The sequence below is a fragment of the Rhinopithecus roxellana genome, chromosome 3 (assembly GCF_007565055.1).
Source record: "Rhinopithecus roxellana isolate Shanxi Qingling chromosome 3, ASM756505v1, whole genome shotgun sequence".
NCBI lineage: Eukaryota > Metazoa > Chordata > Mammalia > Primates > Cercopithecidae > Rhinopithecus > Rhinopithecus roxellana.
Window position 1 is genome coordinate 60,145,638 of NC_044551.1, and position 19,539 is coordinate 60,165,176.

Sequence of the window (19,539 nt, forward strand, 5' to 3'; positions counted from 1 at the left end):
TTATTTTGACTTAACTTTGCTGATCATTTATTGTGCTTTACTCTGCCAGTTAGTAAGCCCATTTCATTGTGACTGAGCCCATTTCATTCTAATATGTTCTTCAGGCTAGATTTTTCTTTTTTGTTTTTGTAATTCAATCTCTCTGCTAAAAATTCCCACATCTTCTTTATGTTGCCATACATTTGCCACTGTATCCTTTAGCATACTTTTTAGTCTGTCTGACAGCACCAGCATCTTGACTATCTCTGTATCTGTGTGTCTTCTCTTGACCATGGATCATAACAATATCCAAACCTAGCTCAAGCAGGGAACAGAATGACTCAGCACCCTACTACAGTGTATGATGCAGAAGAGGCATACGTTTTTCTGAAACTAAGTAGTATTTACCTCAGCATCAGTTTCTACCAAGATTTAAAATGTTTGGCACCTACTTGAAAAATTACCAATACGAGAAGAAGCAAAAACTATTTCTGAGATTTCCTTTACCACTTAGGAGGTAGACTATAACCAGGGACCACTGCTTTCGCTCCTACAGTCAAAATAAGCTGAGTAAGTAATAAAAATCATAGTTTAAAAAAATCGTAAAAAATGCTAAGAACATAAATCTTGAAAAAGTAAATTCCAGAAATGGGCAAACTCTTCAAAGGAAAGAAGAGGCCCATGGTTTCTCTCACCCTTGGTGGATTGGCAGGAAGAGGAAGAATCTGCCATGAATGGGGTAAGAAGGAATCAGCCAAATTGAAAACCTACTTTTCACTTCTAGCTTTTCTTTCTGTCTTCACTCATGTTGTGAGCAGTGGTCTCTTGTGTTTATTTACGTCCTATGTGGAAGTCTCAGAAATAGGAAATTTGTTCAAGGAGACTAGGAAATTTGCCAGTAGGGAAAAGAGAACAGAGATAAGCCTTGGCCATTGATAAATAGGGCACAGTTATGTTGTCCTGTCACTGTTATAAACGCATGGACATGGTAACACTCCTTATTTTCTGGATTTATCTTTCATGTGAACTGCAGGCCTACCTATGGTGTGGTAGTCATGTATTTTTATGCCTTGTGTTTATTTCTTTAGAGATTTGATCACTGTAGTACACAAGGGATTTGTTTCTGTAGCTCTTGCTTTTAGACTTTTTTTTTTTTTGGATTTGTTGCTGCAATCTTGCAATTGTCCAAAGGGACACTTTATTGAATTACAGCGTAGGCCACCGCCTCTTTCATCATAGCACAATTCAAGACTGAAATTCTAAGTTACTAAGTACAATAACTGGTACATGGTGTGGCAATAACAGTCTCCATTTTCCTTGTGGTCATTCTATGATTGCACTAAAATTAGGGCTCATTTAAACCCCCGTTTTTCAAAGTGTATTCTTTCAGAAGCACATCCTATGTTTTCCCAAAAAGTGTTTCATATTAAATTTGGGTAGCACCAGAGATTATGTTCCTTGCTCTTAGAAAATAAAATGCTAATGATTGTAAAAAGTCTTGGGGAAATCTTAAAAGAAGTAAATCCTTTAAGCTATGTTTAATTAGGTGTTTCTCAAACTTCCTTGAATACAGAACCTTTTAGCAAAGGAACTTTAAGTTTTTCTTGTCAAAGCCATTCACAAAGTGCAGAACATTCTTTGGGGAAATGTTGAGTTAAATGGACTCTGTTGCTCTATATTTTGGGGAGTATGAATAATTCATATTGGACTATCATTCTGTACACCTGGAAACATCTTCTCCACTGTTTCCTGAGAAGAACCCGGGAAGCTTGCATTTGGAGGAAGGAAGAGCTCTACCCCAGAAGCCTGTTTGGTTGCAGCATTATGGCTTAGGTCTCCTCATTATAAGTGTGAATGTAGTAATGCTCTGCTACTGTAGGAGTATACTGATCTCGGCTGCCTGACTTCTCCAAGGACTGTCCTAGTTTGCTAGTCCAGGAAAATAAGCTAGGTCAGCTGTCATATCCCCCCAAATGAAAAAAGACAGTTAGCTGCCTAGACTGCAATTGGAAGGAAAGGTCAATCAATATATTACCTTTCTTTCCATGTGTTCCTTGGCCGCCGGCAGAGTTGTGCCTTCTCACTAGTGGTGGTAATCTCTTCTGCTAAATTTTATTTTAACCTTGCAAATAGGTGAAAGGAAGGGCACAGTTAATAACGTCTTCCCCCATATACCTCTGAGCATATTATTTGGGCTGGATCTTGCCCCTCCTTCCCCTAGCAGTAAGGCCTGCACAGTCCTGCTTCGACAGAGTGTTATGCAAGTAGCTGGTTTTATTTATTGTGGGAATTTCTCCTAGAGCCCTGTCATGCTCTTGCTTAGACAGAATGCAAACATTTTTGTGATTCTTGACAGTAGCTGGGATCTATGTGGAATGGGGGTTTTCAAAACATTTCTCAGTCAATATGTTTACTCTACTTCACCAGCCATGCAGTGTGATACGGTGCATCACCAATACTTGAAATAGACTGCAACAGGAGGTCAGAATGGAGCATAGATTTTCTAACACAGCATGTTAGATGAAATGATTTTGTGTACTTTGAAGTGGAAAATTCAATCAGAATTTTCCACACTTTTTAGTTAAAGCAACACTGTTATTTATTGATGAAAGGTAGACTGAGAAAAATACAAAATGCAGAGTCTAGCATATTATTTCTGGTCATAGCAAGAAATACTTTTCTCTTGCAATTTAATGAAAGCTATGCAAGATAAAAAGGATCTGCTTAAAATATACAGCTATGGAATGCTTGGAACATATGCCAATATGTTTAGCATGTGGGTGGATAAAAATGGAATCCAGCTTTGTAAGAAGTTTGTTTTTCATTAAGAAATGGACTTCATGCTTGATAAATGACAATTACAATTGCCCAGGTAATCCATTTTGGCTTAGTTTTAAAGTAACCAAGTTCATTTAAAGGCACCTGGGAGTATCAATAATAAATTCAAGGATAGATTCTCTAAGTTTTCATCAAAGTAGGCTTAGATAATATTTAAATTTATTACTAGTTTTCGTCTGTCCTTTGGTGCACTGAAGATACATCAGCATAACTACCTATTATGTAGATGAATAATTTATACTTCCAAATTGCAAAACCTTAGGGTTGCAATGTCAGATTTGTGCATGAATATTTAAGATAGAATAATAATCTAATAGTAGAGTGCTCAGTGTGTGCCGGTTACTCTAGGTGCTTTACATATATTATTTCATTTAGTCCTGACAACAACTCTGACTTCTCAAATCTACAATATCCAGCGACGGAAGAAAGCCACAGAGAGGGTAGGTAGTTTACCCAAGGCCATATGGAAAGATGGGGCTGGCACTCACTTTGGCATGCAGACTCCCAAGCCAGACTTCTGAGACACTCTGCCAGGCCATGTACCTGAAGCTCTGCCACCTCAAATTTTCATCCTGGTGGTCTTAAGTAGGGGTGAGTAAGCCACTTAATTCAATTAGCATATAAGACTTGTTTTTAGATTCTTTCTTTAAAAGAGGCATAATTCTTCAAGAGTTTCTTTCTTTTTTTTTTTTTTTTTTTGAGGCGGAGTCTCGCTCTGTCGCCCGGACTGGAGTGCAGTGGCCAGATCTCAGCTCACTGCAAGCTCCGCCTCCCGGGTTTACGCCATTCTCCTGCCTCAGCCTCCCGAGTAGCTGGGACTACAGGCGCCCGCCACCTCGCCCAGCTAGTTTTTGTATTTTTAGTAGAGACGGGGTTTCACCGTGTTAGCAAGAGTTTCTTTTACTCTAGATACTGTTATTTTTTTTCTGATTGATATACAATTCAACTCAGTGTAATTCAGTTTTCTTTTTTAAACTAGCATTTAAAGCGACAGAACCATTTAAAAGTATTAGTGCAAATTTAAAAGTATTGTCCAAATAGTGTAGCTTCAAATGATAGTTTAGGCTGCCTAAAACTTTGTGTTGTTCAAAGTTCCTTTGTTCTAATGTTGATTCTCCCCACCTCCTTTGTTCGAACTATTTTATATCATCAGTTTTTGTTGTTGCTCTGTGTGTGTGTGTGTGTGTGTGTGTGTGTAAACTTTTATTCTGAAGAAAGTGAGTCCAGAATCAACTATCAGTTTCATGTTTCCAAGGCAATCCAGTGTAATTCTGTGTAAAAACACATACATTCTGTGTAATTCGGTAAGCATGCCAATCCAATACGATCTAGTATGCTTTTTATTTTTCGAAAGAAGAACCTAGTTAGTATAATAGAAACTAAAGTGAAAACCACCTAAACTCATTCATACATTGCAGATGGCTGCATTCATGTGTAATTAGGGTAGGGTCTTCTTGCTTGGAAATGACTTGATTTTTTGGTTAACAAAAATAAGAGGCCACCTTATGAACATTTTCTTAAGTCTCAAAAATAAGTGTCCACTCAGTTGTATAGTCTTTGTGATCCCAAAAAAACGCAGGGGATCATTTTGACTTTGAGGGAAGGATTCTGTCTTTGTAGCGAGAACAAAATTCAGTCTTTAGGAAGAAGCCATTAAAACCCCAGAGCCTTTTATTGCTTTAAAAAAAAAAAAATCTCACTGCACTGAAATATTTTCTGCTAATTAACTGTCACAAATATGATGCCATTAAACTTGGACTCTCTTTGGTTAACTTCAAAGTCACTAACACGCACTATGCAGCCCTCCCAAATATATTTTGGAAAAGGGAAACAACTTGACAGATCTGTAATCCATGTTTCTCATAGAACCTAATCCTGATTTAAGAACATTTTTTCATTTTCTTTGGGTAACATACACCAGCCTTTTGATGCCAGGGCTGTGTTGATGTCTGGTGTGTATTTGGAAACACTATGCCAGAGCTAATTTGCAAAGCTGATTTAGTACTAGTATTAGCCAGGAATGTACTTAGCTACAGGTAACAGAAAATCCAACTAACGGTAGCTTAAATAAATAGGGATTTATTTTTCTCATATAAGAATATTTGTTGGTAGAGTGTCCAGGGCTGGCGCCATATGGAAACAGTGTCATCGAGGACCCTGGCTTCTTTTGTCTTTGCTCTTCCTTTTTTAATGTGAGGACCCTGACCTTGGGCAAATCATGACATAACTTTCCTAATACTCAATTTCCGCATCTGAAAAAATACTGAACATTCTTCCTATAGTTTGCAGGATAGGGTAAGGCTTGCATGAAATCCTATATGAGAAAATGTCCCTTTCAGGAATAAAGTTGATGTTTAACACTGCAATGGCAACCACAGCTGTACTAGTTTTCACAGTGGTGATGGGGAGGGAGGATATGAAGCGGGGAATAGGGGATCTTACCTGCACCCATGGTCTTCATTCTCGAAGTTCTCGATTCCTGCATACTTTCAGATGATGTTATTTAAAATAGTACGTTGGAGAAAATACTTTAAAAAATGGCAGGTACTGTACCCTGTAACAAATAGAATCTATTACTGATTAAGTGATATGTATCTTCTATAAACTAATTGTTTATTCTGTGACCTCTTTACAATAAATTTCAGTACCATTAAAGGCTTAAGTTTACATTATTGATTATTTGAATATGTGTGTCATTAATCTTCCATTGTGCTCATACATTTTATATGTGCATTTTAAGTGTTGTTTTTGCATTTAGATGGAGAGGAATGGCCAGAAGAAAGTAGACTTGTGGATATTAGCTTCATATAGCACTTCAAGAGGTCCCTTGAGCTGATTTGCCAGTAAATTTCTACACTGAAATAGGCTTTCAGAATAAGGACTGCTAGATAAACCACAAGGTGTCCGTAGTAAATAAAAATGATTAATCTCAGCAGAGTAAATTCACTATCACTGGTCAAATAGTCTCATCCAATTCTGTTTCCTGGTTCTATAAATAGCCTTTTTCTTTTTGTATTAAGGTTGTCTATAATTTTAATAGAACACTTGAATTATTACCTGATTTTAAAAAATTGGTTCATAAAAGGATATTGATTCTTCAAATTAGGGGCAGTTGAAATGTACGTATATTAGCAAACTGGTCCCTTGATGGGTCCTGGAAAGTCCTGTCAAGAAAACTCATCTTAAATCTATGTGAGAGACACCTTCTTAGAAATGATCACAATTCTTAATGATTGGCTGTGAATTGGAGAGTGAGATTGGTGTGGAAATGCAAGCGAACTGAAAAGCAAAAGTGGAAATCTGTTAAGTAGGGTTCTTTCTAGTTGCTGAGTTTTTATTCCACATCATTGATATTCACTTCTTTCCCAGGGCATTTTCCTGGGTAATGAGAAGACTCTAAAATCAAATAAAGCTTTTGAACATTGAAGATGTTTGCCACTGTTCTGTTGAAGAATCCCATAGATTTATAGTGATTCTAAAAGGTGTCTCATATCCACTATATTAACTAGCTTTTTAGAAGCTTATGAACATTGTAGCTTTTATTGATTCTAGGGAATTGGACCCAACAATAAGCAATAAAAGTCGATGGTAACTTTCTTCCCATATAGGGTTGTGCAGATCAATACCCTGAATTTACTGTAATTTGCTGGTAATGGATAGAAGAACTGAAAACATTGCGGAGCCTTGTGGGGGCACAGCTGTGCAGTGTTGCCTTTTTATCTAAGCTCACTGGAGGTCACAGGCTTTCCCAAGTAACAAGAAACATAGTTAAGTGGCAGGGCTGATACGCATATTTATCAAGAGCCTTCATAAGTCATTCTAAGGAAAAAAAGGAAATCACAAAAGTTGTCCACAGTGACTTCAATTTTATAGAGATCCTGAAGGACCTCAAAATTTGCACTATCTTAAAGACAATTAAAATTCTAAATATGTAACTAGCATTGGTGTTTGATCTCCTTCTGCTAAAGTAATTTTCCTACTGATTAATAGCAGGACGTGTGATTTCACTGAAGTCTAATTTGCTTCGAATCTTCCAATGTATTCACAGCCCTGTGCCCAGGTGATTTAGAAGTGGAGAAGATGTGCGGGTCACACACCTTTGCTCTTTCATTGAGTCCTTGTTGTCTCTTTACCATAGCTCTGTAGTTGTGCCCTAGGTTCCTTCCTCTAATTCAAGTAGTGCACTTAAATAGTCATAGCTGACACTAAGGGTGCTCTTAGGTTTAGGAGCTGTGCCACATGCAGGACATGTGTTAGCATTAATCTTCTCAACAACCTGTAAGATAAGCTGTATTATCTTCATTTTGTAATTTTGGAAATTGAATCTTAGGGAAGTTAAAGTTTCTGAAGGATGCTTCCTGGCATTGACTTGGATTAGAAGATGGGTATGTCTGAATCCTGATCCTATTTGTTTAATTACTAGAAAACATACAATTGACTTAAATAAGGATTGTTTTAAGCTTTGAGTTCAATTGATCTAATACATGTTTTATATTTTAGCTTCTTTTGTTATGAAGGACTGTGCCTTCTCTAATTTGATCAAAACCAGTTTCTTTAATTTTAAAAACGATGCAGAAACTTTTGCTTGAAAGAGACAGTTCTTTTGTTCTTTGAAAACAAAGTGAGCACACAAAGTACAATATGACTGTGGGGTGGAAGCTATTAACCTTGATATAATAATGCACTTCACTTAGTATATAATAAACAATAATCTAGAGCTGTTATTCATGTAAGTGTTGGCTACTACTCAGCAAAACCCTGCAGAGAAGCATGTAAACTTTGACTTAAGAGACAGATTCTCCCTAGGTCACACTGACTTGGAAGACAGTATGTATACACATGTCTGATTCTCAAGCTTGATTTTGACATCAAGGGTGTAACGTGTTAGGAAGCATCAAAACCCATAGTAATTGGCTAGAAAGGAAGCTTGTTTCATTTGTCCATTTACTCGAGGTTAGCTGATTATTTGACCTGTTACGCTTCTTCTGCTTTAAAAGGTCTGTGTTAAAAGTAACGTATTCACAGGGCTTTGCTTCAAATAAAATCAGAGTCTATAAAAGTAAGTGTGAAATTTGCTTAGAAGAGTTGCCAAGATCTGTGTTTTGTCTCTCCTAAGAGTAATTGACAGTGTGTTACCAACTATGAATGCAGCTTGATAGCCTATAGGAGGAGTCTGTGGTGCACATGTATCAAGTCATTACTTGGTGATGAAAAATAATTAACAGACTCTGGACTTGGGCAGATGTGGATTCAAAGACAAGCTAAGCCTTTTACCGGCTCTATGACCTTGTGTGAGTTACTTAGCCTGTTTGTACCTCAGTTCTCTCATCTGTAAAATGAGAATAATAGTGAAGTTTAAGATAATGTACGTCACTGTGCAGTAAATGTGAGATGCCATTATTAAGGTAGTGAAGGTAGATGAGCTTAGTAAAGAAAGATAGGCCGGGCGCGGTGGCTCAAGCCTGTAATCCCAGCGCTTTGGGAGGCCGAGACGGGCGGATCACGAGGTCAGAAGATCGAGACCATCCTGGCTAACATGGTGAAACCCCGTCTCTACTAAAAAATACAAAAAACTAGCCGGGTGAGGTGGCGGGCGCCTGTAGTCCCAGCTACTCGGGAGGCTGAGGCAGGAGAATGGCGTAAACCCGGGAGGCGGAGCTTGCAGTGAGCTGAGATCCGGCCACTGAACTCCAGCCCGGGCGACAGAGCGAGACTCCGTCTCAAAAAAAAAAAAAAAGAAAGAAAGACAGTTCCTACTATTTGTGTAAAAAATTTAAAGTGGAAAAGGTGGTTGTCATGAATGATATTTAACTTTTCATCTAAGCAAAATCTGGGATTTTATCTTACAATTTGTCTCATATTCCTACTCATCAGGGACACGCTGGTATAACTTAAATGGTTTTGCCATCTTTTCATCCACTTTCAGATTTTCATTACGTTTAACTTCCGAAGGGCCCTCAGTGCTTTTAGACAGTCTTTTTTCCTCATCTCTGGATGGTACCCTGTCCTGAGCTCCACCACGACTGTTCTAAACCGGCCCAGGAGTTGAGCATTTCCTCTCAACTCCTGTGGATCCTGTACACACAATTTTCTCTTGACTCTGCCCCTCCTCCTCCTCCTCCTCCTCCTGCCTCTTCCTTGTTCCTGGCCCTCAGCCATGCTTCCTGGATAATTAAAGAAGTGTCCTAACTTCTTTCCCATGTTGCCCTCCCAGAGCAATGTGACACCCTAATGCCAGAGTAATCTTTTTTAACATGTTGATTAGGTCATCTTATTTTCTTCTTCAAAATGTTCCATGAGCTCCCCATTGCCTATAAGATAAAGGCAGCCACTTCCAAAACCCTTCCCTGCCTCTATACTCCTGTCCTGCTGATTTTTCCCTCCTGCTGTCTGTTCCAGCCATGTTGTTTCATGACTGTGTTCTGTTTCACTCCACCCTACCTGATTACGTCTGTTCTCTTTTCTAGAATTCCCCTTCCTCACCTACTCCCAAGGCTGCCTGGCTAATTCCCAGACATTGCAAAAGAAAGACCAGGCTCAAGTATTGTGTCACTTAGGAATTTTTGAATTACAAAGACTAGAAAACGCAAGTTAAACTGGTTTAAACAATAAAGAGACTCGATTGGCTCATATACCAGAGAAGTCCAAACACACGCAAGGGTAGATGTGTTGTTTCAGAGATTTCACCCAAGTCCCAGTTTCTACCAGGCTTTCTTGTCTGCCACCTGTGATGCCTATTCTTGTGGCTGCCAGTAGCTTCATGGGTTTAATGCTACTTCGTTCCCATTAGATCTCTCGGACAAGGGAGGAAGTTCTTTCCCAGAAACCCTGAGCAAACATCATTTTGCATCTTACTTGCTCAGGTTGAGTCACATGTCATCTTTAAACCAATTACTTTGACGAAAACAGTGAGTTTTGTCATTAGTTTAATTGGAGCTTATCCTTGACATTGAAGGTAGTATCATTTCCACTGTATTTTGTTAGCATGAATAACAAGAAATGTTGGGGAAGAAACAGTCCTGACCCTCCTCAAAGAAACTGATCACCCCCCTCCCTTTTGTATTACTGAATTGAAAAGACCTCCATTCCAGGCCTTTTCACACTGCATTTTACAGTGAGTAAAGTCCTTTATCCCCAGGGTCTGGCACAGCACCAGCCATATCCACCTTTACTAAAAAGTGTGTGATTGAATAAAGGAAACCCATTTTGTCTGCTTTAATCCCCAAATGTGCCCTCGCCTTTGCCCTTGGTAGAAGAGTTTTGCCTTCTGTATTACTGAAATTACAGAACTTCAAGTGCATTGCTCCAGTTTTACTTTGCTCCATCTTTGAAAACTATCCATTTTCACCTGTTCCTTTCTTCCTCGTTAGGGGAAAGAGTGCCCTCTTTATTATCAGTACCAGCCCTCCCTGCTTGTGTATTTATTCAAACCTCTCCTTTCAGTACCTCACATCACCACTGTCTCCCACTCTCTGGCATTTCCATGGTAGAGTATAGGGGAAAAAACTGGAACTGGATGATATAGGTTCATTTGATTCCACTATCTCATGGCTTTGCAACTCTGGTCAATTGCTGATCTCCTCTGGACTTTCCATGGGAAGACTTGTGTGTCCTATCCAGGCAGCCAGCTGATTTTGTGATGAAGCTTATAGACTCAGTTTATGATAAAATCTTTTAAGCCACACTAGACAGTGACTTTGTCTGTATAAAGGGCTTATGAGAACTGATATCACAGTCTTGTTCATTTAGGTTCATGGCAGAAAAAGCCAACTTGGAAAGAAAGGAATAAGGTAGCTAATTTCTTTATTTTTCAAAGAAAGTGAGTGTTGTGGTTTTGATCAAATAAAATTTACATATAAACCCAGCAAGCATTTTGTTTTAGCCTTTTGTGGTTTATTTTGTTTTTTTGATGTTGTTGTTTTTTTAAGTCAGAGTCTCGCTCTTTAGCCCAGGCTGAAGTGCTGTGGCAACATCTCGGCTCACTGCAACCTCCACCTTCTGGGTTCAAGCGATTCTCCTGCCTCAGCCTCCTGAGTAACTGGGACTACAGGCACATGCGACCACACCCAGCTAATTTTTTTTTTTTTTTTTAGTAGAGACAGGTTTTGCCATGTTGGCCAGGCTGGTCTCGAACTCCTGACCTCAAGTGATCCACCCGTCTCAGCCTCCCAAAATCCTGAGAGATTATAGGCATGAGCCACTGTGCCTGGCCAGTTTATTTTGCTTAACTTTACTAGCACAAATAAATATATGGAAGTGCATTATGATTATAGATACAAAAAGAAAATGAAATAAAATCTGTGAAAAGAGAAAGATAATTTAGGATTCACCATCCATGTCACATTTCCCACAAGGATTTTACTGTTGTTTTACAGGTTGGGTGGTTTGACTGTTCAGGCATTTCTATGGGGATCTCCCTACTGGTTTTCCAGCTTGACTACTGTCTTCATTTAGGAAAACATGTATTTATGAGCAACTTACTGGATTTTTCAAGTGTTGTTGAATGTAAACCATTTTTGCCTTCTGATGATTTACAGCTAAGTCCTGTGTAAGATCTGATTCTATGGTATGAACTTTTTTGTCCTTTGCTTCTGCCTTCACAAGTGACTCTCAGAAATGCAGACCAGACAAATGGCACCCAAAGCATTTCTTTAGGAGATCCTATCCCTGGATGAGCCTGTGCACCCGGCTAATTTTATGCTTCGTCAAGTAGTGAGAGCTCCATTTTGAGTACCTTTCCTTGCCTCACACTGCTTCCCACTTGCAAAGGAAATGAGTAAAAACCTGAAGCTTTACCTTTGTAATGACAGCCTAGAAAATTAATATTCCCTAAAGAGAAAACCAATCCAAAGGCAAATGGTTTATGCAAAACAATAGTCCTTAGGGGGACTTAACTACCAACCTCTAATAAACAACATACGCAAACCACTCTCTCTCTAGATCTCTAGGGGTGGGGCTCAGGCGTTAGTATTTTTAAAAACTCCCTGGGTGACATTAATGTGTTGCCAGGCTTCAGAATCACTGCTTGAGCTGAATTATCTCATTCCTTTTTATTTTCTCTCCTCTGTTAGCATTTACACAGTTCAAGTAATACTGCATAATCTTGCACCTGGTGATAACTCTTTTGTTTTATGTGTGTGTGTGTGTATGTTGCCCCAACTAGCTTTTAAATGTGTTTTGTTTTTCCTCATGTGTCCCTAAAAGCACCTGATATACTGCCTTACACATCTCGGCTTCTTTGAACACTTTTCGTAAATTAATTGTTAGTGCAGAGTCCTTGCAGTAACTCAGTCATAGGATGAGGCCACCAATGACTAATGAAAGAAAGATGATGATGGGGAAGTGCATGCACTTCAAATTCATTGGTGTCAGGAAAGGGGTCAGGGAATGGTGTGTGCTGGACATTGCCACTCTGTTTCTGTGTGGGGTTTGGGAGTGATGGTGCAAAAGGCAAGTTGCTCAACTTCCAAATTCCCTTTGTTTTTTGGAGGAATCCCAAAGTGTGGATCTTGGTAGACTTGGCCCCACCTCCCACTATAGTAGTGAGGGAGCCAATATTCCTTTTTCCTGCCCACTTGGAAGCTGGGGCAGAGACCCAGGTGTGATCATGTAACCCTCACAGGACACCTGCAAGGAGAGATGAAGTGAAGGTATGTGGGGGCAGTTAGGGATTCTTCCTGGAGGCTGAGCTCCCACTCAAGGTTCAGCTGCAGAGGTGTCCTAACTGGGCTTTTCCTTGGGTGTGGTCACACTTTCTGGGTTTAATTTTTTGGTTCCTGCCCACTTTCTGACCTTGTCTGCCCAATCATCCTATTGCCTTCAGGGGTGCCAGTAGCCGTCCATACATTGATTGTTTACTTGCCAGTCTCATTCAATTTCTGTTGCTTTCAAGAACCCCAGCTACTGGATAGAGCAACAGGTTAGTTAACAGTGCATAGCACAATCCTCCCTTCTTCTTTATTTTAAATGGCAAAGCCCCCATGGCTTTGTAACCAGGTGTGTCTGTTTTCCTTTTTCTATCAATTCCCTCCATTTCATCCAGTCCCATAGCTTTACATACAATCTTAGTGTTAATGACTCCAAAATCTACCTCCAGCCTTACCCTTTTTCTTGCACCCAGATTCATTTGTCTAGTTGCCTGTTTGGAATCTTCTACTTGGAATTCTTACAGACCGACATCCTGAATGTAGCATGTCAAAGCTGAACTGTTTTTCCATCTAACTTTTTGCTCAGGCCAAAAACTTATGACTTCTCCTTGCCTTGTCTTTCATGCTTCACATCCAGTTTCTGTGTAAATCTTATGAAAATGTATCTCAAATCTGACTACTCCTTCCCATCTTCATTGCTGGTCCTAGCCAGAATCTCTCTCACCTACAGTATTTCTATAGCTTCCTAAAAAATTGGTATTAAATATTACCTTAAAGTAAGCTTTGAATATTTAGATATTTATGTGTTCATTTCTTCTGTTCTCCAGCCCTACACCAGCCTTCCCTTCTCCCTGTCTCCCCATTTTGATACACTTTCTTTAATATTTTGGAATAATTTTAAAATTTACAGAACATTTACAAGATAGCTCAGAAAATTATTGTATACCCTTCTTCCAGTCCTTCAAAATGTTGACCTCATATGTAACCTTAATACATTTGTCAAAATCATGACTTTAACATTGGGACATTGTTGTCATCTAAACTATAAACTTTATTTAGCTATCACCAAGTTTTCCACTAATGTCCTTTTTCTGATTGAGAATCCAATTCAAGATTCTTCGTTTATTCAAGATTCTTCATTGCCTTTAGCCACCCTTAGTCCTCTCTCATCTGTGACAGTTGGTCAATTTATTCTTGTTTTTCACAGCCTTGACAGCTTTCAGGAGCACTGGTCACGTGTTTTTAGAAGGTTCCTCCATTTGGGTTCGCCTGAGGCTTTTTCACGATTAGAATGGGGTTCTGGATTTTGGAGAGAATACCACAGGCATGAAGTGTTCTTCTCGTCACATCATATCAGAGGATGGCAGCGTGATGTCAGCGTGGCTTACCACTGATGATGTTAACCTTGATCACTCAGTTATGGTGGTATCTGCAGGTCTCCCCACTATAATGTTGCTATTGTTCCCTTTCTCTATTCTGTTATTTGGAAGTGAGTCACTAGGTCTCAGCCCACTCTCAAAGAGAGGAGATTTAAGCTCTACCACTTGAAGAAGGGAGTATCTACATATATTATTTGGGCTTCTGTAAATGTCCTCTTTCAAATCATAAATTTACCCTTAGTTAGAAAAGAAGAGTTCAGAGATTCTCTAAACATGTCCAGCATGTATAGCAATATTGTTTTGTTTGTCTATGAGTAGCTGTTAAATACTAAAAATTATAAATAGTTTTAAAATTACCACTGTGGCGATTGCTCATACCTGTAAAACATTGCAGTTTTCTCCTCTGTCTTCATGAATGAAACAGTTGCCTTCTCTTTTTGAAGCTAAGGATGGCTGGGACAAAGGAGCAGAATCATTTACCCTTCTTTCTTGTCAGACTCCCCATGAGTTTTCTTCCTGGATTGGAGAGATCTTTTGGTATCCTCAGGTACTTTGAGAGATCTCAAAACTAACAGGATTCTCAGACAAGATTAATTTTATTTAATCTTTATCTCTAATGCAAATATTTGCTAGTTAAAAGTTCGGGGGAAGGATAAAATATCAAGCAAGTAATCATAAACAGGAACTCTAAAAAAGGTTAAACATCATTGAATCATCAATATCAATGAAAATCTAGAAATTTTTAATCTTAAGAATTTCTTTAATCCAGTGTCAACAATTAGCAAATTGTTTAGTTCAGATGGATACTTCTTGCTGTTTTTTTTTTTTTTCCCTTTTTCTTTCCTCCTCCAATTCTTACCTGACAGTAAATTTTTAACACACACTCCACATAGGTCAAGCACAAGCTTAGGTTTATGACTCAGACCAATACCACATCTTATCTAATTATCTGAGTATGTGTTAGTGACCTTATCCTGACATTAAGAAAATAAAATGAGGACACATACACAAAGTACCGCAGGGACTTTGGCGATAAAATGCCTTAATGCCGTTCATTTACGTCTGACGGGTGCAGATTTATCAGCATGTGGCCCTCATCCATTAGGGCAGGAGCTGCTTCCTGCTCAGGCTGCAATTGCTTAGCCCTCCTGGTATTTGCAGACTTTTGCAGCTACTGTTCACAAGGTCTTGGCCACAGCACATTCATTTCTCTCACTTTATTACCATCACATGTGATTCCAATTTGTTACCAAATTGAGTTTCCAGTCCTGAGCCTGACATTCAAGCCGTCAGGTGGATTAACTCCTTCAGCTTCGTTAGCGTGGTAGCTTCAGGTCAGTTGACAGTGGCCTATTAAATGTCCTTTGCTCCTCATCTTGGAATCTCGGCTGCCATCCTGTGGAGCAGCAGTGCTGGGTTACCCACTGTAACCTTTCTCCTTGTTTAGAACTCATAATTCTAGACCTACTGGAAAGACTTCTGATTAAAAGCAGAGTTGGTTTTTATCCCTTATCTTGCTGTTTCAGCAGCTTTTTCTCAGAGCAAAGCAGCCAGTTTATGCTCGGGTCCTTTGGTGGAATATGATTGATGGAACTGTTCGGGTCTCATTTGGTCCCTTTCCTCTTATGTCTTCTGAGTGACCTATTTGCATATATAGTTGAAATAACATCTGATTTATTATTTTGTTGTTATTAATGATAATACCTCAGGTACCTTTTATGCGGCTGTCAGATCAACTTACTGGACAGAGCAGTATTATTCATTTGGTCTCTAGACCTTTTGCTCTGCAGTAGTATCAATTTCTTTCTAGGAGAAATGGCCTGGGTCTGGTACAGTGTGGTGTACTTTGTAATCTCGGCTACTCAGGAGGCTGAGGCAAGTGGATGCTTGAACCCAGGAGTTTGAGATCAGCTTGGGCAATGTAGTGAGACCTCATCCTAAAAATAAATAAAAATTAAAAATTAAAAAATATAGTGTGTTGAGCTATTACATCTAGGAAGTTCTTTTTCTTTTCTTTAACCTGAATACAACACTGATTTCTCAATGCTTGTCGTAACCAAAGATCCACGTATAGAAAATTACTCATTGGTTTTCTATTTATGTTTCGGTTCCGAAGGAAAATGGTCTTGGTCAGAGACTTTTCTCTTGTCATTAGAGGTTTTAGTAAATGAAGGTATATTTATGTTTCAGAATCAGGGAGCCAAGTTCAGCAAACACTATAATTTCTTGGAACTAATCAAGGATTCAAGAAAAAAGCAAAGCAAAACAAAACAAAAAGGCACTTTACCACTGAGCCCTAGAGCCCTTGAAAAGAAACCATTTGCTATTGGGAGAAAGAAGATGACACTTCATTCCTAAAGTTGCTGATTGTTCTTCTTGCTTTTGAACAGTTATATGATTACTGTATCTGCATGGAAATATATTTGCCAGTTAATAAGTAAGGCCTGCTGTGTTTAAAGCAGCAGCTGCAGAACTCTCCTCTGCTCTGGTCTGACACTCTTGTGGCCACTTTCTGTAAGCTGTGCTGGAGTAAGTTGTGCTGTGGAAAAGTGATAGCTGAGCCTGCTGTCCATGACAAACATTGAAATAGTCAGTAAAAATAGGAGATAGGAAAGGTGAATTTGAAGCTGATGGGGAAATACCTTTCAAAGGATAATGCTCAAGCCCTTGAAAGGCAGAAAAATAAATGAGAATTATGGGCATGAATAACCAAATTTAGTCATAGTGTGCTTCATTTTGAGTTTAAATAGCCAAATGGCTCATCGCTTCCTATTCTTCAATAATTGACAGCAAGTAATTATTCTTGAGCTTTGACAACTTCATTAGTGGATAGAGGTATTTCTGAATCTATTTTTGTTTATTTCTTTGGTTGGCTTGTTTTCTTGCGTGTTTTTTTTTTTTTTTTTTTTTTTTTTTTTTTTTGGTTTTCCACAGCCTCTTGATGATTAGGTAGATAAGAATCTCAAATTGAGAGAAGTGTGAAGGCACCCTTTTAAAACTATGAAGCACACTAATAATTGTCATGGCTGTCTGATTACCTTTTAGAAGTTGATTAAGCTGCTTTTAAATATCCCAATGAATAAATGGATGTTTTGAGAAATAACACCAAAAGGAAATCTTTTCCATTATCATTTAAAAAATAGAAAGTGCAATCTTTGGTATGCATAATGTTTTGCATGAATATATTTCTGTTGAGGGCAAATAGTTTGATTTAATTGTCTCTTTCATTGCACCTTTCATTTAATTATAATCCTGCAAAATGTCTCCTACTTCTTATAGCTAAATCCTGTTTGGATAAATTCTTTGCTTGCTCAGATTTTCCGTATGCTCAATTGTAGGGCCATGTAACTCAACTCAGTATTTTACTGTAGTTGCTTTGGGAAGATTGATGGTTTTTCTGCTCTGGAATTCAGATAAGCTGTGTTTGCACCTTAAACACAGTGTGTAAAGAGAACTGTATAAGAAGAGATCCAGCATAAAATTATGACATTAAAATGTTTTCAGTATAGGAAATGCCAAATCAAGCATAATGAGGGATGATACGTTCTTTGTTATCAATTTGGTATCCTAGTATTCTAAGGTTAATGCAGCATCACTTATATATGGTTTTTTTTTTCTTTTGCAGAAGGAGCTGAGTCTCCCCAGAAGAGGAAGTTTGTAAGTAGTAGGATTTTGTTTCCTTGTTTTCTTTTTATTAATATATAGTTTATAGTATGATTCTTCTCTGATTCATTAGTGGCAATTGTAAAATGAATGATAATCAACTGAAGAAAACAAAAAACTGAATTTACTTATAAAAGTCAAACAGTAATAATTTCATAATTTCCAGGGTTTGTTCCATATGGGCATTGTAAACCTAAATGCATATTTATTCCTTGGAGAATCTTAATTTTTTTTAATGCTGTTATATAATCAAGCAAAAACATTATTTGGTCAGGAGATAGTGTAAATTGATCTGAATCAAGAATCAGTGTTCTTTATGATCTGAAATCCATGATATTTTTATACTATGGATTTTATATGGAGTAAATTATGTACTTTTGAATCTGAATTGGAGACTTTGAATCAGTTAAACTTTTCATTATTAGATCTAGATCTTATTGAACTGATTCATGTCATGCTCTTGTATTAAAATAATGGATTTATGAACTTTGACTTGATTTCTTTATAGTGTGTTTTAATCTTTTATTTTTAAGACCATTAATATATTTGCACAAATCATAGGTTTTTTTTTTCCATTAGCAAGTTGCAGAATGAAATTGAGGACAGAATTAACTACCCTCAATATTTGACTACATTTAAAGTCAGATTTGTTATCCAATAGTAGTGTGTAAGGGCTGGTCTGGAAACATTTACATTTGATGTCTGATTTAAGTTGAAGAAGTTAGTAGATGGAGCACCTCCTTTAAAAAAATAGTATTTAAGATAAGTTTTTACAACACTCCTCTTGGAGGATTAGAAAAAAATTTGGTGATTGTTGAAATATAGGGTTTATTCTAGGCTAAATTTTGGAAAATTTCAGCCTTTGCATCTAAGAACCAAAAATTTATCAGCTGTGAACATTTTATTACTGTCCATTTTGCTTCCTGTCTTTTGTACAAGTTTAGGCTGCCAGGCAGACACTGGATTATTATTTTTGGAGAATGTGCCGAGATAAATTGTCACTAGCTTTTAGCTTCCATCTCTCTGTGCTAGAGTTTAACAGAAAATAGTTTGCTATAGGAAATGGACTTAGAATTAAACTCTTTCCTCTTCTGCATCATGATTAGGACTCTGTTGCCTAAACTTGTAAAAGTCCAAACTTTTTGATATTTCCCATCATGACGAGACAAAAGAAAAATAGAAAACTACATGAAATACTTTTATAGAAAAAAACTCATTTGCTTTTATGCACTTTTCTTTAAGGCTTAAACACCCTTTCTTTTTTATTTGAAAACTTCAGAACTTCAGTCAAATCTTGCTTTTAGCCTTTTTAATAGATTGCACATGGGTTTTGTTTTTTGTTTCTTGTTTTATCACATTAGTGTTTCCAATAATATTATAAAGATCATGTTAATTACAGAATTAGATTTCATGTTTCTATTAAAGGGTAATTTCCTCTTTTGCACTTGAGTAAGTCTCAATTCTGTTAATGTTAGTTGATAGCCATAAGTTGATGTGAAAATATGTGATAAGGAAAGTATTTTAAGTTTCTTTATTTGAGAAAATGGGATCTTTAATGAAAAAAGAATAATGACATAAGTTGTTTGGAGCCCATCCTTTGGAAACATAGTAAGAGAAAGTTTGATTTACATCAGAGCCATTTAAACTCCCCTCCCTGTTAAAAGTCAATTGCGCATTCAGATGATGAGCATGAAGTACACTGTATATGTATATGTGAACACAAATCTACTTTTTTTGTGAATTCTGGGAAAATTAGTATTTTCAAGTGAGGTAAACTAAAAATAAACATGCTATTTTGTATTTTCTGTTAAACACGAATATTCCCCAGAGAATTAACGATGCCTGATATAGCTGTGCTAGAACCCACTGTCACTCAGCATTTTTAGTGAATACTGTACAGAATGCCAGTAATTACTCTCCTCGTGCAAGGTTCTCTTATGACTTTGAGAAAGGGAAAACGCTTTTTAAAATAAATGCTAGAGTGATTTTATACAAATCTAATGAAGAAAGGCACAAATGTATCTTTATTAGTA

At 37.8% G+C, this 19,539-nt stretch overlaps 1 protein-coding gene across 8 annotated transcripts in view; it reads left to right on the forward strand.

Annotated features, from left to right (window-relative positions):
• MAST4 (microtubule associated serine/threonine kinase family member 4) overlaps positions 1–19,539 on the forward strand; it is a 587,084-nt gene that overhangs the window by 284,752 nt on the left and 282,793 nt on the right. For all 8 annotated transcript variants that reach the window (XM_030927046.1, XM_030927047.1, XM_030927051.1 and 5 more), the window contains one exon: positions 17,469–17,500. In XM_030927046.1, coding sequence (XP_030782906.1) covers positions 17,469–17,500 — 32 coding nt within the window. The remainder of the gene's footprint in view (positions 1–17,468; positions 17,501–19,539) is intronic.